Source organism: Toxotes jaculatrix, chromosome 12, assembly GCF_017976425.1.
Source record: "Toxotes jaculatrix isolate fToxJac2 chromosome 12, fToxJac2.pri, whole genome shotgun sequence".
In the NCBI taxonomy this organism is placed as follows: Eukaryota; Metazoa; Chordata; class Actinopteri; family Toxotidae; genus Toxotes; species Toxotes jaculatrix.
Window position 1 is genome coordinate 21,898,483 of NC_054405.1, and position 27,429 is coordinate 21,925,911.

Sequence of the window (27,429 nt, forward strand, 5' to 3'; positions counted from 1 at the left end):
GCGATAAAAAGTGACCGTGTTGTGTGGATTATCCAGAATGACCTGGAGCCTCAGGTAGGCGTTTGTTTGTTTGTTTGTTTGTTTTTTTTCAAACGTGAACAGTACGGTGTAATCCGGTGCTACAGATCCTTAATGTAGGCCCTCACTAGTCACGTGATTAGATACACCTGTTCACAGGTGCACACCTCTCTAACTGGCCAATCACACGGCAGCAACTCAGTGCGTTTAGGACGTGATCAAGACCACCTGCTGAAGTTCAAACCGAGCATCAGAATGGGGAAGAAAAGCGATTTAACAATCCACAACCATGTCTAAGGTTTACAGAGGATGGTCCGGAAAGAGAAAATAACCAGTGAGCGGCTGCTCTGATTGATCCCAGAGCTCAGAGGAGAATGGCCAGATTGCTTGGAGCTGTTAGGGTGGCAGCAGTAACTCAACCAAGGTCTGCAGGAGAACATCTCCGTACGCACAACACGTGGACCCGTGAAGAAGATGGGCTCCTGCAGCAGAAGACCACACCGGGGTGTCACTGTCGCTGTCAGCCAAGAACAGGAAACCGAGCAGGAAGGCCCATCTTCTGATGGCTGCTTCCAGCGGGATAACGCGCCATGGCACAAAGCTCAAATCATCTCAAACCGGTGTCTTGTACATGACAGTGAGTTCACTGGACTCAAATGGCCTCCACAGTAAACAGACCTCAGTCCAGTTGGGCACCTTTGGGACGTGGTGCAAAGGGAGATTCGCATCATGGATGTGCAGCCGACGAATCTGCAGCAGCAGTGTGATGTTATCATGTCAATATGGACCAAAAATCTCTGAGGAACGTTTCCAGCACCTTGTTGAATTCATGGCACAAAGAATTAAGGCAGTACTGAAGACAAAGGGGGGTCCGACCCGGTACTGGCAAGGTGTTCCTAATAAAGTGGCTGGTGAGTGTATATAAATTCATTTCAAATTTGATATTTGAATGTGTTAGATAATTACACTTTTTAGCCTACGGTGATGAAGCTGATATCTCTGAAATGCACTTTTTGTTTGCTTTATTCTCTTAGACATCAACGATGTGATCAGGATATGTATGTGATAATATTTAGGACCTTAAATGTAGATTTCTTTGGACTTTTGCAGACTTAAAACTTGGATGCAGTGAATTTCATTGCAATGTATGACGGTCTTTAGTTATTACGGACAAACCACAGATCAAATGTTACAGAAAATACTGTTTAATTAAAAATCTTAATGGCTTAGGCATGAAAACATGGCAACACAATGAATGCTGAGGATATTAAAAAGACAATAAATAAAATCATATTTACACAGGCAATAACAAAGCAATGAAGACAATGTTTTAGTAGGCAAGTTCCTGTTGAAAAGGCTAGTTAACATGATCATACCACAAATATCATTAACCAGTGGGTCTGAAACACACCAGCTGAGTTTACCGCTGACTCTAAGGGGAAATGTGTGTGTGTGTGTGTGTGTGTGTGTGTGTGTGTGTGTGTGTGTGTGTGTGTGTGTGTGTGTGTGTGTGTGTGTGTGTGAGCCAGTGGAGCCTCTGGCATCGATGTCAGTCTCAAGTGTATCTTCACACAGCGGCACTTTTCATCACGGTCAAGAGTTAGTCCCCTGTTAGTGTTCAAACGCTGAGATCAAGAGAACACAAAGCCAAAGGACTGACGACACATCCTCCCTATTTCAAAACGAGCATAGGGGCAACATGAAGGGGCAGCTAGTCGCTTTGAAATGCTTTTGGTTTGGGGGCAATTAAAGCTGGTTGATATTCTGTGGGATCACAGCAAGACAGAAAACTGAGATGCCAGATTCACCAACCTCAGCCGTGTCTGCGGGAACGTGATAAATCTCCACTTCCAACGTAATCTGAGTTCTTGCTCATTTTAATTCTTTGCTCATGCATTCCCTAAATTGAACAAAAATTGGATATAATATATTATGGATATATATATATATATATATAGCCAACTTTGGTGAATGCAGTGTCCTCTCCCTAACAATGATCTGATTCAATGTATTCAGAAACTGTCGCCATTACATAGTTTGCCCACCAGGGAGCACTAACAAGTTTATTTTTCAAATGAAAAATGAAAAAACTTCAGACATACCTTGGCCACAAATTCTTATCAACCACATTTATGGGAAGTGTCCATAACAACTGTATTTATTCAAATCTCTTTTCTGGCCTAACAAAAAAAAAAAAAAGTATAGGTATTGCCCTAATTATCAGTTTTTGACATCTCCTCTATCACCCCATGAGAAGAACTAACCCCAAACTCTTGATTTATTGTTAATGAAGGAGACAAAACACTGTCAGGAAATGGCTCCGATAAAAACCCGAAGCTGTGCGGATTTCAACTTCATTTCAGCAGCAAATGTGGTGAAAGTGTTTTGGTTTCTCTGCTGACATGTGCAGGTTGCGATTGACAGAAGGCACATTTACTGTGTATGTTAGTGCAGAAATCATGTGACCACTGAAGATCTGTTTTGGAGGAGAAAAAGGAGAAGTTGCGCTCAGGGTTATTTTCCTGTTTTGTATGTGAAAGTGGAAACGAGATGCTCAGTTTCTGTCTGTCTAGTTTCTGGCAGTGTTCCTAAATACGCTCATTAAAATGGAACAGCCGTGTTTTTACAGTGAACAGAGCTTCTCTTACTGTACATTTGTATTCTGCACTAATGTAGTCCTGGACTCAGATCAGACTCCCTGCTTTGATGGCTCAGACATCTTTTCATCTTTGCTCTTAATGTGTCTGTGATCCTGTGGTTGGGTTAAAAACATCAAAATCCCACTGATGGGGTGAAGTATTGTAAAGGTAAAAGTGTGGTGCTGGGGAGGGGCAGCTGCTCATTACTGGTCCACTGGAAAGAAGTTGGAGAAGGGACTTGAGTGAGGTCTAACTGATTGAGGATCTGAAACTCAGACCAGCCCTGATCCAGCTCAGACTCTCAGATTTCAGCCACTCAGCAGATCATGAAATGATTTACAGTGTAAACTGTTGATGATTTAAAATCTCACAACTTTTAAGGAGGAAAAAACAAGAGCAAGAGTCGACAGCTGTGCTAGCAGCTCTGTTAGGCTATACAGAAGCTAAATGCTTGACCACAGTGACAGGGCTGATGTTTTACAGGTATAATGTTCACCAGCTTAGTTTAGCTAATTAGCACTAAACAGAAATCACAGTACAAAACAAAATACTGATTCACTTTCATGTAAGACAAATAATGAAAAGAAACTGACTCAAATAATTAATAACTTATCAAAAATAGTTGCTAATTAATCTTCTGCTGATCAACTGATCAGTTCATCAGCTAATCATGTAAGCTCTAATATCTCATTAATTGCTTAGAAGGTTGAAAAGTCAGCGAACATTTGACGAGCTGCTGAGTGACAGAAGCGTCTGAGCTCTCTGAGATGGCTGTAACAGGTCTGATGAGTCTGAAATGACCTTGGGGAAAAACTGCAACACTGATTTGAAACTATTAAATAATGTAGGTTATATAAAATGCGAGCAGATTAACAAATAAGCAAGAAAATTCAGTCACTGGAATGTTTCTGTAACACTGCCAACGTCATTTTATCGTCCCTGCGTCCTTTAAGCATCAACTCATTCGTCAGTACATAAAACCCTGGCTTATTACTGAGTACCTGAGTCCACATGACAACACACCACCTTCAGTTTTTTGTTTTTTTTTTTGTTTTAGAGTTCAGTGTCAGTCCCTTCAATTTGATTTTTCAGTAAACCCAGCGAAGCTGTTCTGGGTGTAAATGTGGTACTGATCTAAAAGCACACAGACATGTGAGAGGAAATCTAACAGCTCGTGTTAAAGTCTTTTCACCTTTTAGTAAGAAACTATATGAGTAATATACATAAGCTTTTTACTAAATAAATCAGCCTTCAGTGTCAGACCACCCCGAAAGGTGGCAGGAAATCAGGGGATTAAATGAAATAATGGACTTCTCAAAATTCAGCCATTGTTAGTACCACACACAGCACAACACGTTATGAGAGTACTTAAACATTAAACTTATTATTTCATTATAAACCATCACTGATCCAGGAGCTGACAGGAGATATGAAGTCGCGTTCAACTTGTCAAATAACCATCGAAACAGAGCGAGCCACAGCGACGCGTACGACATGAAGCCCTGCAACACTTCAACTGCAACTCGACATTCACATTCATCAGCGCGGGCACACAAACGCCACGGAGTTAATCACTAATTTCCGACCGAACTCGTGTCGCTACATATTCGTACGCCACAATTTGCCAAGAAGCCTGTAAAGCACCAAACTGAACGGCTGCCAGCAGTGGGACACCGGGTCAAAAGCAGCGACCCGCACGGTGCCTCAACTGATTTTAAAGTCAGTGCAGCTTCAACACGTAGCTTAATGAGAGAAGGTACTCAGACTGAGGGGAAACACTGCCACAGCACGAGTCGACCTCAGCAAAGTACAGCGGGGGGTCAAAGCTTTGCTACAGAGAGCACACGTTCAAGCCTTTGATTTTCCATGTGTGCTGCGTTCAGGTCATATCAAAGCTAATGTCTGTCTCTGAGACTGAGCTGCTCCTTCAGCAAAACTGGACTATAGGTTTCAAAGCAACCACACAGCAGTCCAAGATAATCAAAATAGAATATTTCCACCCTCAAACTCCTCTTAGAAAAGAAATGCCTGCTGCGGTTTGTTCACTGTTCGTTACAAATGACTTTTCATGAGTCAGTGATTAAAAACTTGCAGATGACGTAGCTGTTATCTCTTTCATCTTCTGATATGACGTGAACGCGGCACCACTCCTCAGAGTAAAGCCTTTTGGCAAGTACTTGTGGCCCTGCAGGAAAGTGCTTGGTAAATGCTATCCATGATAATGGCACAGAGTGTAGACAGAGACGAGACAGAGAGGATGAGCGTCACTGGAGTGACTATGTTGCGATGTGTGCTGTGGAGGGGATGGAGACAAACTCGCGAAGGATGTTCTTGGCCGTCTCCAGGTTGTTCTGGGCGATCATCAGGGCTTTCTGGATGTCCTGGATGGAGTAGCCTTGGGACATCAGGCATTCAATCTCCCCGTTTAGGGCCAGGCTTCCAGGGCCCACAGGAGGAGGGGGAGGAGCAGGAGGAGGTGGGGAGGAGGCAGAGAAGGGATCAGGGAGGTCCGGCAATGGAGCATTATATTCACGGTTTAAAGGCCGAGGCCGTCGGTCGGAGTTGGCTCGCCGTGGGAGTGGTTTGGGGGGACGTTCAGGTTCGACACCTGCTGCAAACATACCTGAAAACACACAGTGAAGTAGACGAGTTAGTAAAAGTGGGAACTGTAGTGAAAAAGAAAAAACACAGGTGTGCTATGGGCTTATAGAAATACACACCTGCTTCTATTGCACCATCTATCCTGAGGGTGCTGAAGGCAGCTGAGGGACTGCTGACATCTGACAGTGTTCGTCTGGTGGGCGCCAGAGGGACGACCGGTCTGGGACAGTCATAAACATCCTCCACACTGGTCTCGTCCTTCTTCTCCTGGGAAACCACAGCTGAATGCTGGGAGTGCTCTGAAAAAACAAAAACCGCAGTGATGACTAGCTGTAGTCATTATAAAATCCACAGTTCAAACACAGAGAGTGAACACAAAAAAAAGAAGAAAAGGCCAGAATTTACAAGTGTGAAATATTCCCTTTTATTTTCCCTAATGACTGATATCTTGGTGTGTTGTTACCCAGATCTGAGGTCTGCGGGGGCTCCGATGAACCAGCTTGGGCCTGGATATTACACATGGACTCGTAGACTTGGGGATCCTCAGGCTCACTCTCACCCGCCTCACTGCTGGGACAAAGGGATAGCGAGAGAAAAGAAATCCTTTAGGAATGCCATTATTAGTTATTCTTTATGTCTTTTTTCTTTTAAATGACGGCGGACCCCTAGTTGTACCCAAATTAACCAAAATAAAGCAGAAAGTCTGTGAAGCAACAGGTGTTTTTAATTGAAAACCCAGATCTGAAGACATTACCAATGTCTGAGAAAGAGCATTGTTATGATGAGGGACATATTTCTGTGGCAGTAAAACAGTAAATATTTAGTATATTGAAGAAAATCATCAAAGAGAAATCTGAATTACAAAAAGGTAAATGGGAAGTAAATGTGGGTTTAGGAATGGGGCTTCACTAAACAAACAAAACCGAAGCTCCAGAGCTCCCTGGTGGACATAAAAATTACTGCTGCAGATACATTATTGTAGAATGTAGACCGGCGTTCTATCACTGTTGACCATGTACCCTCACTGAGCACTTTATTAGGAACGCTTTTAGTCCTGTGCCCGTTCTGCAGTTCTCGGTCCAAGCACTCATTTATGCACTTGCGTTCCAGCTTATTCTCCTGTTTACCTGATGTCATTGTGCTGGTTTGTCTGGGCCGGTGGTGGCGGCACCAAGGAGCCTGTAATGACCCAGGGAGCACCAGTGGCTGGGAGGGAGGTGGGACTCATGTACTCATTCTCCTCACTGTCAGACGGCGGCTTCTCCCCACTCAGCACCGCCGACCCTGGCAGAGACCTGATCATATGCAGACAACACAAAGCATGATGGGACTGTCTACTATCTTCTTTTGTGGATTAGAAATTATATTAATTTACAAGGAATCTGAGGACAGAAAAGTCCAAAATGGATTTTATGTGGTGGTCTGTGTTACTCCACATAAATTCTGTTCTTTGCACCTGAACAGGTAATAGTATTTGCATTTGACTGACTGCACCTCGCAGCAGCAGAGCTACATACCTTGCGGCCAGACAGTAGATGGCGTTGGTAGCTGACTGGGGTTTGTTGTCTCCACTGGTGTCGTTGCTCTGAGGGGTGGAGGACAGGGCTGACGGGGCCTTCGTTGCTGGACGTGGGACCATGTAGTTGGCAGCCCAGGCGGGCTGGTCGGGGGTGGAGGGCAGGGGTCTCCTCTGGAGTCTGGAGTCCTGACCGACCATGGAGGGGCGCTCGGGAGGTGGCGGAGGGGGCAGCTCTCTCAGGGCTGGAGGCAGAGGTAGAGGCTTGTCTCTATGAGTGGCTGCCATCTGGAGAGAAGGTTGGGTTCATTGGAAATTGACTTCCACAGTAATGCGTGTTTGCATGAAGCGTCTGATAGTCAAATGGACATGTGAGAGATTTTGTGATAGCTTAGTGGCTAGTGGGAAATGGGAGAGCACTGTCAACAAAATTATGCTTTGCATGATTACGACTTTAATACAACTAAGATGAACAGGATGAAGCATTTACATGATGGATCTATTCTACTGCTGTGGTTCTACGTCATTAGAATGCATGTAAATGTATAAGAAACAAAAAAGATAGCAATTACAAAAACCAGGCAATGTTTAAATGTAGGACAGACTTGAAAAGATGTGTACCTATCCTTTAATCCAAACTTCAAGTCCTAATCCACAGCCGGGGGGTTTGAAACTCTTTTCCGCACACACACAAAAAAAACCCCACACTTACCTTAACTGTGGCCCCCTGGCCCAGTGCACCGTGGGAGCTGGAGGGTCTCTGCTGCAGGAGGTCCAGTCGCGGGGGCACTGGAGGCAGCTGAGACACTGGAGATGGTGGACGCTCAACCTGCACACACACACACACACACACACACACACACACACGGAGCCAGAAATGAGACTTAAATTTTGCATTTATAAATGATCCCATATGGATTGTTGAGACAAAATCGAATGAGGTGAGGGTGTCGTGTTGATGTTTGTGTATTTGAGGATTCCTGGAATGTAAACCTTTTGGATATGGTCCTCTTACCTTGGTGCAGGCTAGCCTGCTCATGACAAGGTGCTGGTCCTCCAGACGATCATCTTCTTCTTCTTCATTTCCAGCAGCTTCTGCTCTGCCGGACCCCTGGAACCCAGCGAATGAAGCCCCGCTGGCCTTTGGGTGGAAGGGGTCCACTACGATGGGCTCCGTGCCTTTGATCTCGCAGCGGCAAAATGGGCAGCCTTGACCCTCCGACTCCTGGTATGTACACACAGGAAGCAAAGTCTTAAATATGTTTCAAATGAAAAGCCTTCGAGGATCAGATGGGATTATGCTCTTGAGCAGCTAGAAGGCCTTTATTGTGAAACACAGAAGAAGGAAGTGTTGAGTTTCACTAATGGTAACTTAAAAATGGCAAAAAGGAAGGAACTGAAAATTATTACTGAATTAAATCAGCATTTCTGTTAGAGAAGAGAGCCCATTCACAGCTTGTACTGGTGGTATCAATGATGTCTTTATCAAGACAATAAATAAACATAGTAGAAGTGGTGAGTTTGCTTTAAGATCAAACAGCAAATGTAAAAAATTTATGAAAATCCCAAAAGACAGATGCGAAATATTTGGGGCCAAGATTCATTTGCAGTAAATGTGCATAATTGTGTGTGAAAATTTACAGTGAGACTGAAATGAAACCCCTGCCTGATATAAATAAATGTTTACACCAGTAAGCAAAACACAGATAGACTTCCCTTCCATCTGTTAGCATTCACTGTGACAAACCAATTTGGTACAACTCAGTAGTGTACAGTAGACAGCCTCACCTGCCAGGCAGTCAGACAGGAAGTGCACATCAGGTGCCTGCAGGGCTCGATCTTCACATCCTTGTCGTTCTCCGCACAGATCTTACACAGCTGGAAAGTGGAACCCATCTCACAGTACAGCTCATACTGCTCCTACAGGGGCGAAGGAGGAGGAGACACGGGCTGTTTATATGGAAGATGGCAGTTGTTGACACACAATGGTCACGTCATTCTCAATTTAGAAGATTTTATTCATTCAGTAACTTCAGTAAGATATTTACTTTCAATTTTATATTTAATGTTTTTGTCTAATGTCTACTTTCTGCTGAGCAGTACAGTGGTCTATGTATTGCAGTGTAACACGGTGGCTCTCATTTGCCTTATGCATCTTTTGCAGTGTGACTATTGCACATGAGTACTTTGTACTAAAAACAGATTTCCTGAGGTGCAAGAAAATGGTTGAGTGGTTTTCAGATGAAAAACAAACAAGGCCAAACCTGAGTAACTTTGATGTGATCCTGTGGTGATGGTTCACACAGACCGGTTAGGTCTGGGTTCTGTGCACGGCCATCTGGGAACAGATAGCTAGAGAAACAGCACATTCACATAGAGCTCAGTATTATGTAAAATTTCTTAACTTAGCCATAAAACCAAAACTATGAGTTAAAAGATACTGAAATGCTCCAAGAGTTGTGAATAATTCTTTGTGGGTTTGTCACCACAAGAAACCCCTTTTATATTTCAGTCATTTTTTTTCTATTGTTCTTTTAAAATATTCAGCAGAGCAGCTTTAAGCTCAAGAGCCTCCATCTCAGCTGAATGGTGCAGTGTATCTCAAATGTAGTTCCTCTCATGTCCACTAGATGTTAGCTTCCAGATGCTCATATGGTGCGTTAATTTTGTGTTGCACATATTTAATAAATTTATTGGTCAAGTCACACTTGTTTGAAAGTTGTGTTAAACACATACTTAGTTATCATGTAAATGCAACAGATTTATTAATTAACACAGTAAAAGACAATGACATTCCTTAAATATGCTGACTAGAAATATCTATTCTGGAGTCACTGCAGCTCCACTCTCCAGTCTTTTCTGACCCATCCCTAGAGGCATGTATGAACATCCTATACTCCAAAATATAGAAATTGGTGCTTTGACACTGTGTTGTAGTGGGACTCACAATCCCTCTCTGTATCCATCAATGAGGGCTTGGAAAAGTGGTTTGTTATGGGGGATGGTCTGCAGGATGTTCCCATCAGCTGTCACGTAGCCAATGGCCCACTGGCCCAGCCGGGTGCAGCTCAGCCTGAAGATGTAACTGGGGAAAAAAAAACACGACAACAATGTCAACCAACAATACACAGTCAGTGTTCAATTGTAACAACATGTTTGATGCAGCGAGGAATCTTGACTTTTCCTCTAAGACTCGTCCAAAACCTTAAAATCGAGGAGTTTTATTTCCCTAGTTTTATGAATTTCCGGTCCACAGAGGACCAACGACGGGCTCGTCTGTGTCTCACCTGCCAGGTTTATGGATGAACCTGTGCAGTCGGGCCTTGACCTCGTCATAGGTTAGGAAGGCCATGTAACCAGGGTGTGTGACTGCCAGACTGTTCCAGTTCCTTAAAAGAGATGACCACGGCTGCAAAACACACAAAAAAAATAATGTTCATGATACAAATATCAACTACTTTTTGTTTCAGTAATATTTTAGAACATCCAGAAATGAATCTCATTCTTTCATCAAATCTCTAGTGGGTGTTTATTTCACTTGATCATTTTTAAGCCGTAAAACGTCATTTGTGGAGTTTGTAAATCGGTCGCTACTCATAAAAACATTCTTGTGGATGCACGCGCTACAAGCATGAGAGTCACACAATACCCATTCCTACCAATGTGTCCACATTATTCCACAGATCAACAAGTGTTGGCAACATGTTAAGAAATGCATGCAGGAAACGAGCCTTACCTGAAAGAGCCTGGTGAAGATGTCAAACTCAAAAACAGAGATGTAGTCGTTGCAGGTGAGGTCGATGGTGGACTTTAGTGCCATGGCCTCCAGGCCTGAGCTGATGGGGTGAAACTCGTGGAGGGCCTGACGAAATGTCCTCCATGGCACTATGGTCCTTCATGGGTGGGAGGGGGCCAGAAAATAGTTGTTTTTTTTATGGGAACCTGGCCAGTCACCATGGTCTGAAGACCATGCATCATGCTCACAATCTCAAAACCTAAAGCTCAGACAGCAACTATTAAACAGAATCACTGGAAGGCTACAACAGAAAGTAAAACTAGTTCTAACCAAGGAACTGCAGACAAGACAGATAAGTAACGCCTGATTTGTATAGTTTCATAAAGAAGTTTAAAAGCACCAATAAATAACAAACCCGTGATGTTAAATGTTATAATACCAACCTAAATTTAGTTCGCTCAGTTCATCGTTAGACATGTTATTCGATAAAGTAGAAACTCACTTGTCCCCAAATGACCTTCTCCAAAATTCAGCAGCGTCAGCTTTGGTGATTCTGAAGTTGTCTCCTTGAAACAGGCCATTAGGGAAGATGGCTTTTAGTTCTGCTAACATGTGACTGAAGATCAGAGACAGCTTGGTAAGGTTTCGCCTGAGCAAGAGGAGAGAGAGAGAGAGAGACAACAAAAGAAACAAATAGAAATTACTAAGAACTTTATCAGACTGAGTTCTAATATTTGTCCAAAGTAATATCACTTGTCAGAAAGATTACAGTTATTAAACAAACATTCATTTATGTGCGTATTACACTTGCATTTATAGTGTTGATCTTTTTTATTCTTCCTACTTCCTCCAAACGCTTTCAGTCACCCTCGACTTCCACATACTTCAACAAACAGAAATGCCGTTCAAACTTTGAAATGCTTGGTGCTATGAGGGCGTACACGCTACTCAGTTCACCTTATAAACTTGCCAGAACAACAGTCATATAAGCATAAAGAGGAAACAGCACAATAAGCTATGGTTTTTCATTAACATCTTGATTATGGCGAGACCTCTGGCCCTGAGGTCTGACTACGAATGCAACTTTGATAGTTCAGCTAACAGGACTGTGCATAGTAAAGCCTAAATCTGCAAACCACCGCCTTAACGGTATTTGTTGATGCACAGAATCTATGAGGAAATGGCTGATAAAAATCAGAGTGCATCAGAGGAAGGATGAACTTTTGCTTAGTAATGGCTTTCTGAGAAACAGAGGAAGTGGATGTGATTGCGACAGTTTAATCACGCTTTGATCATATAGTTGAGCTCTTTTCTTTCAGACTGAATGGTTGGTCTACTTTTGCCAAATGTCATAAGTTGCATTTCATCACAGGGATGCAAACTGTAAAAAGTCAATGGAAAAACGTTTTAGCAACCTTATAGAGATATGTTGTTTTTTAATGAAATCACACAAAAAAATGAGCAATGTCTTTCAGTTTCTTTCTTTAGATTATCGTAGCTAAAGCCCAAACATGTACTATAATTATGTCAATAGGTCACTGCAAACGTAATGTAGACCTAACTGAAAAACAGCAGTTCAAAAACTAGGCCACTGCAATGTAAACGAGTTTACTCTGGTATGTTTCTAAATTCTGTTTCTAATAGTCTCATGGAAATAAAACAGTAACACCGTGAAAATGGACAGAGGACTCGCAATAAATGGCTTTATTTACAATGTTGTTTTTAGTTTGGAAAAGTTTTGCTGCTTCTTTGTAAATAAAACAGATTGGACACATACAAAGGTTTTCACTCCATATTTAGGGGATGGGGATCACTGGGGATGTAAGCCTACCTGGGCTGGGAGTTCTCCTCATACATTCTCTCCTTGGCCTCCTTAAAAAGGCTCATCGTCTGCTTAGTCTTGTTGGTCAAATTCTCCATGACCACGCGAAAATACTCGTTCTCTCCAAGGATCTCCATTTTTCCCTCGTATCTGGATAGAATGGTGCGTAGGTGCTGGTAGGTATCCGGAAGCAGGTCCAGGATGTAGGGTGGGCTGTTCTTCAGCGCCACCTTGGGGTTCTGGCACAAACGCACCACCTGGATCGGAAACACAACAGCCCATTGAGACTCTTATAACATGCAAAAAAAAATGACAACAAAAAAATTATGACTAAAACCCTTAGACCTTGTATAGTCTTCAAAAGACAATTTCGGTCTATTACAACTGGGGTCTAATTTCCGCAGTATTGACTTCTATCAGTTATGATAACATCACACTCACTAAATTGATTGCTCAGATCAGGAACGGGAACTGGGTGTGTAAACTGTGATGGATGTTTACAATGGACAGTTGAGGTAATTATTTTACCATTCATCACTGTTTTCTCTTAGAAACGAGGAGAGATCTGCTTATTTGACTGCTCGTGATGCCTGCCCAGTCTGACTACGTTACAGCGATACTGCCTCGCACCTAGAACTCAGCAATTAACCTGGTGAGTACAGTGTTTTTATTACTGATAAGAATGATGGTTAGTGCAGGGAAAACAAGATGGTACACAAGTACAAGTGGTAATAATCTAGACTTATCCTGCAAGGCACAAAGCAAGAGGGACAGAAATTCTACTGGAATAATGGGGCAATAACAAGAGCAGTACCTCTATATTGCTGTACCTAATACAGTACCTAATATATTGCTGGATGTGACATGAATCAAAATATGCCATGATTTAAAATAGAATGTCTTGATACTATTAAGAGTCATAGTATAAAGACTTCCTATTTTGAACCACAGCATATTTTGATTGGTTAAGTTGTTGACTTGATGTTTTGAGAACATCGAGTCAGCTTTACCAGGAGCTTTTCACACCTGCCATGTTTAGTTCAGCTGAATGAAGGCTGTAAATACTGACTCCTGTTCAATTTGGCAGTTACTTTTAATACAAATTTTGGAGGCATTTTACTTTTTTGCTTGGGTTATAAAAACAGGAACAGGTTTTCTTTTAGATCAGTGTACAGTAGATGTTTATAAATGAATAGTGACAGCTACAGACTGTGTACTTTTAATGTTTGCTTTGATTTACAACATGACACTTTAGAATAAATTTATTGTATACTTCAGGCACTGTGGGAACAGAGCTGGGAGGTATGGCTGCAGTAGCAAGATGATGATAATTGCAATATTTCTGATATTAATGTGCAACAGTTTGTATGTATACAAAAAAAAATCACGTAATCACAACGATGTTCAACACAACCGTCTGCTCTCAAAAATCCAAAAACTATTTTTTTTTATTACAATATACTATCACGATACAATTGAACTGCAAGAAAATAAATGCTAATACCATATTATGACCCCGTACCAAGAGGAAAAACATAATCCAGGTATAAAAAGTTCTAAAACCTCAAACAGCAAAAGGGATCAGTCAGTGCCATGTGACCTGACAACACATTACACTGTATGAGTAAAGCAGCACGCCACGTCTTTGCACAGTACAGGCACACAACGTTAACAATGTTATATCGCACTCTGGTCTTTATCTGATGCTGTCTCCCTAATCCAGCCCTCCTAAATTAATCTCTCGTGAACTCGTCTCCTCATCCCTCTCTCTCTACTTTCTTCTCTTCTGTCCAGCAGAGTTAGGATTGTGTAAAAGATAAACTAGAGTGACAGTCAGCAAGGAATACACTGCAAAACCAAGGCGTTTCCCCACACAACACATGCATACCTCTATTTTGATCAAATACCAATTATAGGGTGATCTCCCATAGATATCCATGGGCCCTTAGTGTTTCCACAATATCCCTGGCAAAACGATCAGCATATTATTGTCACTGTGGCCTAATTCATTCTAAATTATCCCAATGAGACAATTCATCTGGGACACTATTGTACTTCTGTTGTACAGTTTGTTTGGGGTTCAGTTTTCTCATAGAGACAACAGACAGCTCCACAAGTCAGTTTGCCAAATTGACTTTATATAGATAAACAGCAGTACTACCAGAGCCCATAGCAGTAGAAGTCTCAGACCCCCATACAGAAAGATATTTTGGCATTCAGTTTCACAATTCGTTAAGACAAAATATATGTATAACTAGCATACAAGTTCAGGTCATGTCCAATTTTGCCTGTAGTGAAAAAGATGGACGTGGCAGTGAACACTCACCATTTCAGTTCCATGGTTTATACGTTTCTAAAGATATTTTTGAACACTGTCAGTACCTTATCCATGAGTTTCCAGCATTTCTCCACCATTTTCTTATCGACAACAGCAGGTTGGTGAGGCTGCAGAGGCTGCTGGTGGGGCTGAAAGGCGTCCTTCATCAAGCCGATGAGACCGGCGCCCCTCCTCGGATTCCCGGCCATTAAATCGGTCGGCGACCGGGAGTTAGCCCCGGGGCTGAGGTTGACAACCGGGAATTATTCTTCGCACGTTTCTCAACAAAGCAACCGCTGTTTCTGCACCTTATCTGTAGTTAACATTGGTGATCATTTGTCATGCAGAGGCTGTCCAGGACCTGAACAAAAAAGGCTGTGTGTTACACTGTACGCGACGCAGCTAGCTAACAAGCTACATTTGAAAAGCCTCTCTCAGTGTAAATCCGTCGCCAAATACAATCTCAGGACATAGTCGTTGTGTTGCCGTGTCTGCTGTCAGACAGTTAGCGATCTCTTCCTGGCGACGGCAAGTTAAAGCCCCATGGGAAATCAACCCGGCTTATAATAAACTCGGGGTGTTAATAAGCCACATAGAGCGATCAACAAACAGGTTGTGCAGCAGTTCCAGCCAACGACAAGCCAGCAGGCAGAGTAAATGGGGATATCCGGCAGAAACCTTCAAAATAAAAGCACGGACAACAGGCAAAGCCGTGATGGAAAATGCGGCAAGATAAGTGTCTGTGCAGGGATGACACATACAGATATTTTGATCTTTTACTAAACTAGAAGTAGTTATATTACAATGAAAAAAAAAATATTATATAGAGTGAAGAAGTATCATTAGTCAGTTGCTATTAAAAGTAAAGGTATGCTCATGGAGATGGGCCTCTTTTTGAGTGTGATTATTTTTATACCATACTGGATGCATCCACGTGTAAGCTGCATTTTAATGTTGTAGCTAGTCGAGGCGAAGCTCATATTAACAGATTTAAACGTCAAGACTTTATAAATACTGAAGTAGTCCAAGAACAAGCCCTCCCAATAAACCCTTCACTGCTCTCAGAGGATTTACACCAGAAAACAAAAATGCTTCTATCTCCATTGTTTTTTGAAATTGTTTGGATTCAGTTCACTTTTTGACAATACTTTCTACATAAAGGAAGCAAATCCTGGAGAGAAATTTAAGGAAGTCATTTTGTCTTTGACCCTGGTATGGCCCTTTAAAGCTGTATATGACAAGGTGATCTGCAGCAGCACAGCAGAGAGATGACGTTCACATCAGCAACCACTTAATTACTATGATGATTCGCTGTACTGTAGCGGTTGAGCAGCCCAGCCTCCGTTCAGATGGAGCCAGCAGTGCTTCTGGGTGGCCATTTGTTCACATTACAGTAGAGCAAAGCAGAGCCAAGCATGGGCATGAGAAATCTATGACACCCCAACTGCAGCAAATTTAAATGCATATTCTAAATATAAAAGTGAAGCAAAGTGTGTAGGGCTGAAAATATTTTCTTTTTTTATTAAAAGATAAAGATCTTGATTTAGGATGTGTGTATGTGATGTCAACTGCGTATTCATGTAATGAACAACAATATTAACAGCAACATTTGTGAAGGACAACAGGTCTGAAACTCCTGTTTTTTTTTTTGGTTTTTTTTGCTGTTTACAGAGGATGTATAGTGACTTCCACAACTTGATCAAACAATTCTTTAAAGTTTCTGTGCTTAAAATCTGAAAATCTGTAACTCTGGTACCATCTAATGGTGGCATGAGAGTTGACAACACAGGAGCCAGCAATGTCACTTAACCATGTGCATTATTTTTATGATGTTAATTATAACATGTACACAGCTGCTTACATATGGGGCGCAAAGGCTCACTGAGTGTTTTGATGAGAGTGACAATGATGTGAATCGTCTTTTCTGGCCTTTCACACTCAACGAATCTCAACCTGTTGTGACAGTGTTCTACACCACAATCATCAAAACACCAAATGATAAAATATATTTTAGAAAGAAAGCTGTTCATCCCTCTAACAAAGTGCAAGAACAACACCTCACTGAGACTCTACATTTCTCCTCTCTTCTTCTCTCTTATCTGTTTCATAATTAGCTATGCCAACCATGGAAATATTTTTCAACATTTTTTTCCAAATCTGGTGAACAACTGCATTGTGGCCTAATTTTGGATGACAGCTGTCCTTAGTGCGATTTAACATTTGACTGTTCATTGTGCAGATTTTGACTAATCAGTTAACCAGGTCTCTGGGGCGTTGTTGACTCACAAGGCTTACAAAACGTGTAATCTCTTAAAATGCCTTAGATACATTTTTGACACCGTCTATGCTCCCAGCTTTGGTAGTACAGCCTTCCTCTGCATCATCAGATTAGTTTATATTGGAGTTCCTTGAAAGCTCAAAGCAATGTTCAATAGCTGAGCTCCCAGCTCTGCCTGCTGCCCTCCAGGTAAGAACTCTGCAGACAGCTCTCTGTAAGTGCTGCAAACTCTGCGCTTGTGAACATCCTCCCTATGAATGGCATGTTTCCATCTATGCCGTGCCTCGCCGTATAACACTACCAAAGATCTGCGAGGAAGATGGACAGCTACATGGACTTCCTCTTCTAGTCCCAACTCAGGCAGACCCTGTTCGAGTGACATGGTGAGTGTAGTGTTTGATAACATGTTGATGGTAACCAGGCGCTCCCCCCACAGCCAGGAGTCATCTAGGTGTGGATCAATGGCAGAGCCTCGCTCAGGGTTGTAATCCAGATTGCACTGTTCCACTGGTTGGAAGCCTGCTAGACTTGGCTCCTGCTGCATCCTGAGCACTAGTTTTTGGCTTAAAGCAGGGAGTCCACTGAATCCACCCACACGTACTTTCCTTTTCTTGAAGTTCACTTTTGGGCCAAAGTCCTGCAACAATACAACAGAAGACTTCTGTTTATTTTACTAGATAATAACGACAATTCACAAAGAACTTTGGATTGTTGCATTTACACTAACAATACTGTAGTTTGATTGGACTGCGTGGGTGCGTACACCACATGATTCATAGACACCTGAGATTTTCCTGTGCTGCAGTATCTGTTAGGACAGAACAAGTTACACCTTTAAATATTTGTTTAATCAGCCAGAATATATGCAGACAGCTGTGTGTGTGTGTCTATGTCTGTGTGTGTGTGCACGCGCGCTGGGTGTGTTACAGTCTGAATCAGACAACCTTAAATTATAATGACCCTAACCTGTTTCCTTCGACCAGACTGGGACTGATTCCACACATCCTGGTCCATTGTGCTTATCAGCGCCTTCTCCTCCTCTTCTGATATGAAGTTCTCCCACAGGAAGACACCAGGAAAGGGGAAGGATGCAGCTTTACCATCTCTGCAAATGGCAAGCCTTGTCTCAGGATTGTAGAGGAAATCATGCACAACCTTCATGAAAACAAAAACAGCAACAAAACAGTTACATTAGGTCTACTCTACATAACCAAGACTTAGCATTCCTGTTATTGTCATTTTCAATGATGATGAATTTACCGTATCGAATTAATGTCTTTCTCAGAAAACTGGCAGATGCATGACTTTAGTCACTTCCTCTCTAGGAAATGCAATGTCAAACAGTTAAGCAGCTAAGCAGCCTAAGTTCTCAGTCCACCGACATGAACAAAAATATCTTTTCTACTGCGGAACGAGCTGACATATAACGAGAAAAACTGGTACTTAACTAGATAATTGTAAAAAAAAAAAATACTATAACAAAGTATTTTTTGTTTTTGTTATAGAAACTTTGATCGTAGCTCAGCCAAAACTTTGGCTGGAGGATGGACTGTCCTATCCGGGCACCCGTAGCTAGTTGTGAACGGTGCTAGCAAGAGCTGCGTATCTTCCCTGCTGATCAAAACAATGTGAAATACAGTTTTCTATCAGAAATATTTACCTTAGGTACACTGGCCTCCAATTGTTCTTTCCCCTTATACTGTTCACATATAAGACACCGTCGAATGCCTTTACAAGCACATGAAGCGACACCATCTCTGCTGTCAGGAGCCATCATCCTGCAGCTTCTTCTGCTGTTAACAGTGGGCTAACCTGCTAAAAACAGACGACTAGCGCCACCCAACGGAGCCTGCTGATTTATTCACCACATACTGTATGAACACTATTTAAGTTTTTGAGGAGTAAATAACCCATATTCGACTTGTAAATTAAAATGTGATGACAAGTATTTTTATTTATCGACCAACAGACCCTTACAACACCAGTATTCTACAGAATGGATGTTTAACTATTTTGCCTGGCAGACTCAGCTCAGGGTAAAAAAAAAAAGAAGAAAAAAAAAGGGAGACTCTTAAACCACGCCCACCGGAAGTACGCGACTTTCCCCGGGAAAGCTCGGTTGGTTTTTAACAGTAGGAGTAAGTTCGCGGAGGTTGTCGAAGTGTTGGTAAGTAATTTAAACTATGAATATTTTAAAAAAAAACCATACATGCTTATGTAAGATAAACAGTTGATATGTGCAGCAAAGGTCAAGAGAAACTGGTTTATTGCACATAATGTTAACGTAGTTGCCTAGAGAGGAAAAGGCAGTCGGTGCTTCCAGCGTGGTTAGCTAAGCTCGGTTGTTTCTAAGAAAACAACTTGATCATTTCCTTCGACAAATATATACAAGTGTAGCCTAAAAGGGAGTTTATAAAGGTAAAACAACGTGTGAACAATTAGTTTTCGAGCTACAACAGTTACAGTTATGACTGAGTGACTAACTTGTGAGTACAAATGACCTTTTCTGCGTGTTAGCTGCTGATACACACTCAGCGAGGGTGTGTTTTTATCGCAGGAAACATTTAATTCGTAATTAAACAGCTTCAATTCAATAAATGTAAGGACATTTTGACTTGCTAAGTAAATAATGAAACAAGGAAAGGGGCTGAACAAAGGAGGATCCAAAGTTTTGTACCGCACATGCCAATACAAAGGAAAACAATCACACTTTACTGTACCCACTACATGGATTAAGAACTGCGAGATCTGAAAAGGAGCCGGACAGAGCAGTGATTTTTTTTCTGTGGCAGTCATTTTGAAGCAAAGATGAACAATGGCTGCAATTTGCAAGGCTGATTTGTTAATACCCACAGTATAGTAATTCCCCAGACAGCGATACTTGTGCCCCAGGGGGTGGTTCTGTAGTTGCCAGAGGGTATGTAGAAAAGTAGTGGTGTGTAGTAGGTATTCTGATTTCATCTGCATGTTTTTGATGAGGTGGAGCAGGATTGCAAATAGTTGCAAGGCTAATCTAAAATGTTTTTACCGTGACAATAACCTACCACCAATAGTAGGCAGATTTCAGACATGTCTCTCAGTAACCTGACTGGAATGCATCAACACCATGGGCTGCAAATGAATATGTGAAAATAAGGAAGCGAATGAGCCGAAAGGTGAAAGGCCCCTGCATGTGGTAGTAATACAAATGCAAACTCGAGTGAAACCAAAGGCAGACAAAGGCCCTGTTCACACCTTGCATTAACATGTGTGTTGGGTGGTTCGATTAAAAATGGGCAGCTCAAAGTAAAGGTGTGAATGCACCCAGAGACCAAGCCTTAACATAGACAGTACAAAGATCTTGGTGTCTTGTATAAAAAGCAAACACCCTTCACTCTTGTGTAATTGATAATATTATAACACCACAGCTACTTCCTGGTGCATTACTGCCACCAACTTTTGATCAGTGTAATTGTGTGAAATCATCAATAGGTTGTGTATTGCCCCACCCATGTGCTTGTTTACGTAAAGGTGTGTCCTCATGTACATATTTGGTAGAGCGCTTGATACAAACAAAACAGAGACCTGCTGACATCAGTGTTATAGGTAAAGAGCACACTTCCAGACTTGAATCCTTCTTTAACTCTGATGTAACCGCCATCCTTTCTCTACTGTTGTTTCTTTGGTATCTTCATATTTGAGTCGTGTTCCTTCCTACAGGTGATCAATGGAGAAAATAACAGAGAAACTTCTACTGGAGAAAGGCTCTCCAAAAACCAACAAACTGGAGCAAATCAAGACACTGGAGTAAGCATATTTTTTTTTCTCCTTATGTGAGTGTTTATTTTGTAGGTGTCAGCTCATCCCCCCTTGTAGTTAAAGTATTTGTTTGCCAGTAATGGCTATGGGCAGCAAGAAGTACCTAATTAAAAGCAGAGCTTAGGATAAAGTTTGAAAGTGAAGCTGTGAAATGATGGGCTCTTTAAAAAATGAAGAAAAACAGTAATGCAATGAAAGAATTAATACACGATAGAGGAACCCCAGTTTTAACTGCAGTTTTGAATTAAACTGTGCTGGGATTAAAAGGGAAGTTTCAGAGGTCATAAAGTCATCATTAAATAACACTATACTGTATTTCACTTCATGCTATGTGGATACACTAACTTGAAATACTCTGCTCCCAAGTCTGTCTAAGCTGGGGCTGAAGCACCAGGACTTGCCAGTCGGGCTGCTGTCCCGTCTCCACTCCCTTGAGCGATGGGATCTATCTGGGAACAGACTGCAGGAGTTGCCCAAGAACCTGAAGCTGCCCGCGCTTCGCTACCTGGACCTCAGTGACAACCAGATGGAGGACGTTACAACTCTGGAGTCCCTGAGCAGTCTGGAAGAGCTTAAGATGGAGGACAACCTCTATATCACTGTGAGGACGTGGCTAAGAGTAATTCTGGAGCAGAAATGTCATGTTCACATTTGTTTTGTCATCTCTATTATATCTTAAAAAGGACCATACACCAATGTGCTCGGCCCTTTATATGGTAACCCTTAAGAAATAGATGATCTTATTAGATTTTTGTGTGCCTTGCAGGACGGAAATTGAATGCAATCTTGCCTTTTAGTATGTTTTTCAGAATAAAATGACACCTCACTGGGTCTTAGGCTTGACAGTTAATGTTTCTTTTCCCTCCCTCAGGTGAGTGATAATTACAAGCTGGTGGATTTGTTGCCCAACCTGAAGATTTACAATAGCAAAGATATCACCAATACTGCCACCCACGTGCATAGCGCCTACACTGAGGCCCTAAAGCAGAAGGTATGTAACTGTGTTTTTTTGACTGTTGTGTCAGTATTATACTCTATGCTATTCTCATTGGCTGAGAAGGATGCTACAATGCTAGTTTGCTTACAGTGTTTCTGTACTGTTTGAAAGTGAAATATTTCAGCTGTAAATGTGCTGGCCATTTTACTGTTTTTACTGTGCGGGCTGTTCCTCCTGTCAGTGCACAAACTGTCTTTGGTTATTTTAGATAACTGCACTTTGGGAGAAGAGCTTCCATCTCCCAGATCCCATCACAGCAGAGAAACTGTCCGCCTTGGAGACGAAGTTTGTCGACACTGCCCGCCAGCAAGTTAAATATGGACCCAGTTCAGTCACTGACTACGTCAAGTGGAAGGTAAGTTCACATTGTTACAGACATTGTGAAAAGTGTTTTCTTTTGTGTTGCCTTCTGTCATATTTAGTAACCGTCTCTTTGCCTTCATTGGTTTTAGGTGGAGATCATGGCTAGGGAGTACCTGCGCTCTCTGACCGAACCAAAGAAAGAGCTGGAGAGCGACGAGTTGACCGATACAAAAGAGAATGTAAGAAATCAAAGAATGACCTGTTCTGATGATGTCTGTGCCACACTTGACTGGATGGTCACTGTAATTTTCAGACTGTACAGTGTCTCAGTACGAATATAATCAGAGCTCAGAAAGTGTTTGATCCATCATCACTGTTAATCATGTGGCCACTTCTGCTTTTTCAGGAAATCTCACCATCTACCAAGAGGAAAAAAACAATGGACCTCAACGTAAGCCTGACACCTGTCAAAAAGTTACGCACAGATCTCCCAGCCTCACCATCTAAAGACAGCCCTCGCAAATCTAGCCTCCGGCTCACACCTAAGACGCTAGTGCAGACCAACACCGTCAGGATGAGCCCCCGCAAGACAGTTCAGCCTCCCTCTACCCCTACCAGGAGACAGACAAGGGCGGAGACACCCAAAAGAGCTTCTAAACTGCCACAAACCAAAGAGGATGGAGCTCAGATTAAACAGAAGGAAGATATCAACAAAAAAGATTTGATGCCTACATTAAACAGCTGCAGCAAGACACAGGTAAATAGAGCAATTAGTGTTCTGTTTTTGAGAGCTCCAAGAAATTTAATCATGGAAATAATATGTTACGAAAAGACTGTGAGCGATCTGCACAAGGTTCCCCGTTGTCCAATATCTGTGGTCTCCTGAAGATAAGTCCAAATGTCTCTTCAAAAAAACATTGTGGTAATTTGCAAGTTGTAGTATGCTAACATGTCATGTCCTTGAAATCCCTTTCCTCCCATTGCTGTATGTCCTTTTTTTCATCTTCTTGTTTGTCCACATTTCCTCCCATCAGAAGCCGTTGTGTCTGAAGCCTCTCCACATACTCCAGTGCCACAGTAAACAGGACAACTCTGAGGATTTCTCCACCCAGCTGTGGGCCTGTGCTTTCCAACCGCTACCAGACTCCACAGGTACTGTTGAACATATTTAGAGAAACTGTTCCCTCATATTCATCAGGGCGGAACCTTTTTAAGGAGGCTTAAATCTATCTTCTTTTATTCCTGTGTTGACAGGCGGTAGTGGAGGAAGCCGTTTGGTTGCAACCTGTGGTGGAGACTCTCTCTGTGTGATTGACTGTGAAACGGGGATGGTGATGAAGAAGTACAAAGTTCCTGGGGAGGTGTGCTTCTTTTTTTTTCTCTGAGTCAACAGCGATTTCTTTTATAGATTAGACTTTTCTTTGCTTATAAAAACTCAGGATGTTATTGAAGTTAATTATATTTTCCATCCTTTTGATTACCCTTCCTTGTAATCAGAATCTGAAAGTTGTCTCTTGTATTGTAGTTCTTATTAGCTAGTATAAATTTTGCAGATTTTTGTCATGTCAGTAGTTTGGCAGATGTGATAAAACTGTAGTGGTTCAGCACAGCTGGCCTGATATCAGAAAAACACTGATTATGTGTGCATAAAATCGACTATTCACATCATAAGATAAGCTTGAGATTTTTGTCTGATGTTGTTTGTATCTGTTTTTCCTCACATCAGGAGTTCTTCTCCCTGGCCTGGTCCACAGTGTTGATGTCCAGGGGAAGCGGGGCCTCGGCTCAACACTGCAGCATTCTGGCAGCCGGTGGAAAGAGAGGACTGGTCAAATTGATCCACCCGAGAAACAACATGGCCTACGGGGAGTTCAGAGCCAGCCGCAAGTCGCTGTCTGTCCTCTGCTTCAACCACCACAAGGGAAACATCCTCTTCAGTGAGTCACGGTTACTTCTGACTAACTGCACTTACTCTGTGTTCCTTTTTGTATGTGTGAAGGTTTGAGCAGCCACTGATGGTTCATAGCTGACTTGGCTCCCTTCACAGTCCTTTCACAAACATCTCCATGCTTTGCTTCACCCCTCACCTTTTCATTCTAGCTGGATCATATGATAACAAGATAGCGATGTGGGACATCGGTGGAGTGGACAGCCAGTACAACTTCAAAGTTAGGTGAGTATTTCTGCTTGGGTAATTTACCAGCTGGAAATCTGTCTTTAGTATAACGTTTGATCAGAAAGTTCGTACTGTTTCTTTTTAAATTGTGTAACCAAGTTATAACTTGGTGTACTTAATGTTGTTTTTAGCTTCCTTAGTTTCAGTTTGCAATGACTAAGGGGTGTGTACCATATGAGGTAGGGTAGGTGAAAGGTGAGAGGTTCAGGCTGTGATGCTGAGAATATTTCTGCTTTGTTTGTCCCTTCAGTCAGCTGCTGCTGCTGGAAATCAGTGCCACCCCTCTGCACATCTGCCTCCCTCCCACCTCCCCCAGCGCTCACCTACTGACTGCCTCTGAGGATGGCCTGCACTGCTTCGATACACAGCTCGGTACCAACAACACCACAAAGAGGTAAAGGCATTTATAATGTGTGTGTGCATATATATTTGCGTTCTTGTGTCCATTAGTGTCGCCTTAATAATAAGGCACTTTTGCAACATGTGGTATGAAACAGGTTACACAAAAGGTTCATGTACAAGGTGTTATATGTGGTGTTATTTTCTTTTCCTCAGTAGGTTGAAGGAGATGGAGATAACATTTCCCATATATAAAAAGGAAGACAAGGACCATGATTACCACACCATTGACGGCCTGAGTTTCCTTACTGACGATATAGTTGGTAAGAAGTCTTGCAGTATACCACAGTAATTTTATTTACAGGACCTATAACATATGCCACCTCAGTTATTTTTAGTCATGCTAACTTGTGGGTTATTATGATCCTCCAGCCTCCAAGAACTACATGCATGGCTCCATTTACTTGTGGAGCTGGAGCAGGACTAAGGCTCAGCGGCCTGACAAGAAGAGCAGAACGGTGTGTGCTGTGGTTCTTGCTGAGCTGCAGTGGGCCAACACGGAGATTCCCTACCTGGCTCTCAACACCTGTCCTGGTAAGCCCACATCATCTACAAAAAACAAACAAACACTCAGTACAGTTTAACCTTTCTCATGATTAAAATCAGATTAACATAACAATATGACTGCATTTGTACAATAGAATAAAGCAACTGGTAGTAATAAGAAAACATAAAAACATAGAAAAAGAATAAAAAATAAGAGGCAAAAATAATTAAGAAAGAAAAACAGTAAGTTAAACAGATCTTGCAGAGTTTAGAAGATTTGTTGCACTTGGAGCAGAAAGGGGGCGCCAAAGGCAGTAGAATGTAAATTCATCGGGCTGGTCAGACTAAACTATCTGCAGCTCTAATAGGTGAATTGCTTGTCCTGTACACGGAGACAGCTGGTCATATCCTCAGATAAGAATGGATGGCAGCAGGTCTCAAAGGTGGCATAAACGATTCACTGATTTTTACACTTTAGACAAACAGACTTCTTCAAGCTCTTCTGAATTCTTCAAGCTGCATTTCGAGTTCCTTTTCTTTTTTTTCTTTTTTCTTTTTCTTTGTTTTTTTTGTGTTCTGCTTCAGCTGAGTAGCGGAGAAAAAAGCCTGTCTGAGGTTGATGTTCTATTTTGTGTGTGTGTGTGGTTTTTCTTTTTTCCTCTCTCCTTAGGTCAAGCCTACATAGTGTGTGGTGATGACAAAGGCAGGCTATGGACATACCACGTCACTAACCTCCAGAAAAACAGTTTCCAGACTGGGAAACCCATACTTCCCACTGAGGTATCCAGCTCATCTAAATGTCCTGTTACTTCACAACTCTGTTTTCCTGGTATTATATAAAGTTATGTAAAGGACAGGGTTTTTTTGTAGGTCTGCAGCTAGACGTGTTGTAAACAAACCACCAGGACAGCCAGAATTATTTGGAAGACAAAACAACAGTGAACAGTAAAATTACAACCCAAAATCTGCACTGTAAGCATCTGCTACAATTTCCAGACCGTTCTTTGTTTTGGCAGGTGTTGGAGTGGCCGACGCCGGTAAAGAAGGGCCTCGGTCAAGTAGAGGGCCCCTCCATCAACAGTGTAGCAATGGACCCTGAGCTGCACTACCTGGTGGCCCTCAGTGACAAGAATATGGTGATAGTGTGGAAAAGAGAAGAGTCCTCCTGAGTAATGTAAGAGGAAAAAAGAAAAACCCTACAGATCCCTAGGGTTTTTATACTGTGAAAAAAGAGACAGTGGAGTATGCACCACATTTTGATATTTGTGAGGTAGTACTTCAAATCATTCATATGTCAGAGTAAATACCCACACTAATCACGCCAACATGCTGCTCTGCATCAGTTAACGCAAGCTGACAGATCTTCTCTGGGATTTTGCTCATTTTCTTCAAATTGCGATGCTTCTGCAGTTAGATCTGTCAGAGCAGGTAACAACTAGATAGCTTGATGGTACACAACAGCAACATTATTTATTTTCTAGATGAAAATATGTCATGTGGAGTTCATCACAAAATGTACACTTTTAAATTGCAGAATTTTATACTGAAAAGTATAAAATGTAGGTAACAGTAGTATAATTTAAGGGAAAGAACTGATTGTCGCTATGTGACATGCAATTTTTTATATAGTATATAAAAAGATCCAGTGCAAATCCAGAAAGTTCAACCAGAAAACCATGGTGTCAGTTTAAAAAATTATGTTATCAGTTAACATAATAACCAAACTCAATTTACTGTAAATTGGTTGTTAAAAAAATGTGTAGATGGTTGAAACAGAACATAACTATGTTTACGTATACATGATTTTACAAAATAACAACCTGGGCTGCTCATGTAGCTGTGATTGGCCTCAGGCATTTTCAGTTTAGATCTTGTTTTATAGCCACTTTGGTGTTGCTTTTATTTGAGTCCTTGACAGTTTCATGTCATGGTTCCCATACAATTTTAGTTGCTAATGCTCTGTTTTTCTTTTACTGATGAATAAAGTGCCACTCAGCATGATTCCATTCACCATTATCAGTTTTTGTTAAAAAAACAAAAAAACAAAAACAAGATATTTGTATGAGAAATAAGATATTTCCTACATTGAAAGGTGTTGCTCATAGTGATGAACCCACAAATACATATCACTAGACTCTGCAGTGTCCTTCAGCTCCACAGAGGGTTTTAATATGTTGCAGCTCATTGTTTTGGTTTTCAGCAACAACAACAACAAAAAAAAAAACACCTCTGATAAATACACGCTACCTGCAGAGGTGCCGACAGCAAACAGACAAAATTAGCTGGTGAACATAGTGGAGAATTTAACAGCTAAATGCAGGTTTAATCAGTGAAACAAATTTT

The 27,429-nt window shown here is 41.8% G+C and overlaps 3 protein-coding genes across 5 annotated transcripts; 1 reads left to right on the forward strand and 2 right to left on the reverse strand.

Moving 5' to 3' along the window:
- Nucleotides 1-1,200: 1,200 nt before the first annotated feature.
- Nucleotides 1,201-15,267, reverse strand: LOC121190511 (E3 ubiquitin-protein ligase CBL-like). Of its 2 annotated transcripts, none has more exons than XM_041051312.1 (15): nucleotides 14,715-15,267; nucleotides 12,342-12,589; nucleotides 11,013-11,159; nucleotides 10,511-10,667; nucleotides 10,062-10,183; nucleotides 9,722-9,859; nucleotides 9,039-9,126; nucleotides 8,563-8,694; nucleotides 7,790-7,999; nucleotides 7,487-7,603; nucleotides 6,776-7,062; nucleotides 6,386-6,553; nucleotides 5,722-5,825; nucleotides 5,378-5,557; nucleotides 1,201-5,280 (listed from the first exon to the last, which is right to left on the reverse strand). In XM_041051312.1, exons 1-15 carry the CDS (start codon nucleotides 14,856-14,858, stop codon nucleotides 4,934-4,936), a joined length of 2,589 nt encoding a protein of 862 aa, XP_040907246.1. In that variant the 5' UTR covers nucleotides 14,859-15,267; the 3' UTR covers nucleotides 1,201-4,933. The 2 variants fall into 2 exon arrangements, with proteins under 2 accessions (XP_040907246.1, XP_040907245.1); XM_041051311.1 differs by having other exon boundaries at nucleotides 5,722-5,828.
- An 875-nt stretch (nucleotides 15,268-16,142) lies between these two features.
- On the reverse strand, nucleotides 16,143-18,704 carry alkbh4 (alkB homolog 4, lysine demthylase). 2 transcript variants are annotated; one of them, XM_041051649.1, is made up of 3 exons: nucleotides 18,588-18,704; nucleotides 17,894-18,082; nucleotides 16,143-17,564 (listed from the first exon to the last, which is right to left on the reverse strand). In XM_041051649.1, exons 1-3 carry the CDS (start codon nucleotides 18,702-18,704, stop codon nucleotides 17,043-17,045), a joined length of 828 nt encoding a protein of 275 aa, XP_040907583.1. In that variant the 3' UTR covers nucleotides 16,143-17,042. The 2 variants fall into 2 exon arrangements, with proteins under 2 accessions (XP_040907583.1, XP_040907584.1); XM_041051650.1 differs by having other exon boundaries at nucleotides 17,894-18,032; nucleotides 18,588-18,669.
- A 336-nt stretch (nucleotides 18,705-19,040) lies between these two features.
- On the forward strand, nucleotides 19,041-27,292 carry lrwd1 (leucine-rich repeats and WD repeat domain containing 1). Its single transcript, XM_041051366.1, has 16 exons — nucleotides 19,041-19,094; nucleotides 20,627-20,713; nucleotides 21,092-21,326; nucleotides 21,597-21,716; nucleotides 21,931-22,077; nucleotides 22,175-22,264; nucleotides 22,432-22,782; nucleotides 23,060-23,177; nucleotides 23,280-23,386; nucleotides 23,752-23,962; nucleotides 24,126-24,198; nucleotides 24,452-24,595; nucleotides 24,757-24,863; nucleotides 24,973-25,134; nucleotides 25,757-25,866; nucleotides 26,103-27,292. The coding sequence occupies exons 2-16, from the start codon at nucleotides 20,634-20,636 to the stop codon at nucleotides 26,253-26,255; spliced, it is 2,208 nt and encodes a 735-aa protein (XP_040907300.1). The 5' UTR covers nucleotides 19,041-19,094; nucleotides 20,627-20,633; the 3' UTR covers nucleotides 26,256-27,292.
- Nucleotides 27,293-27,429: the final 137 nt, after the last annotated feature.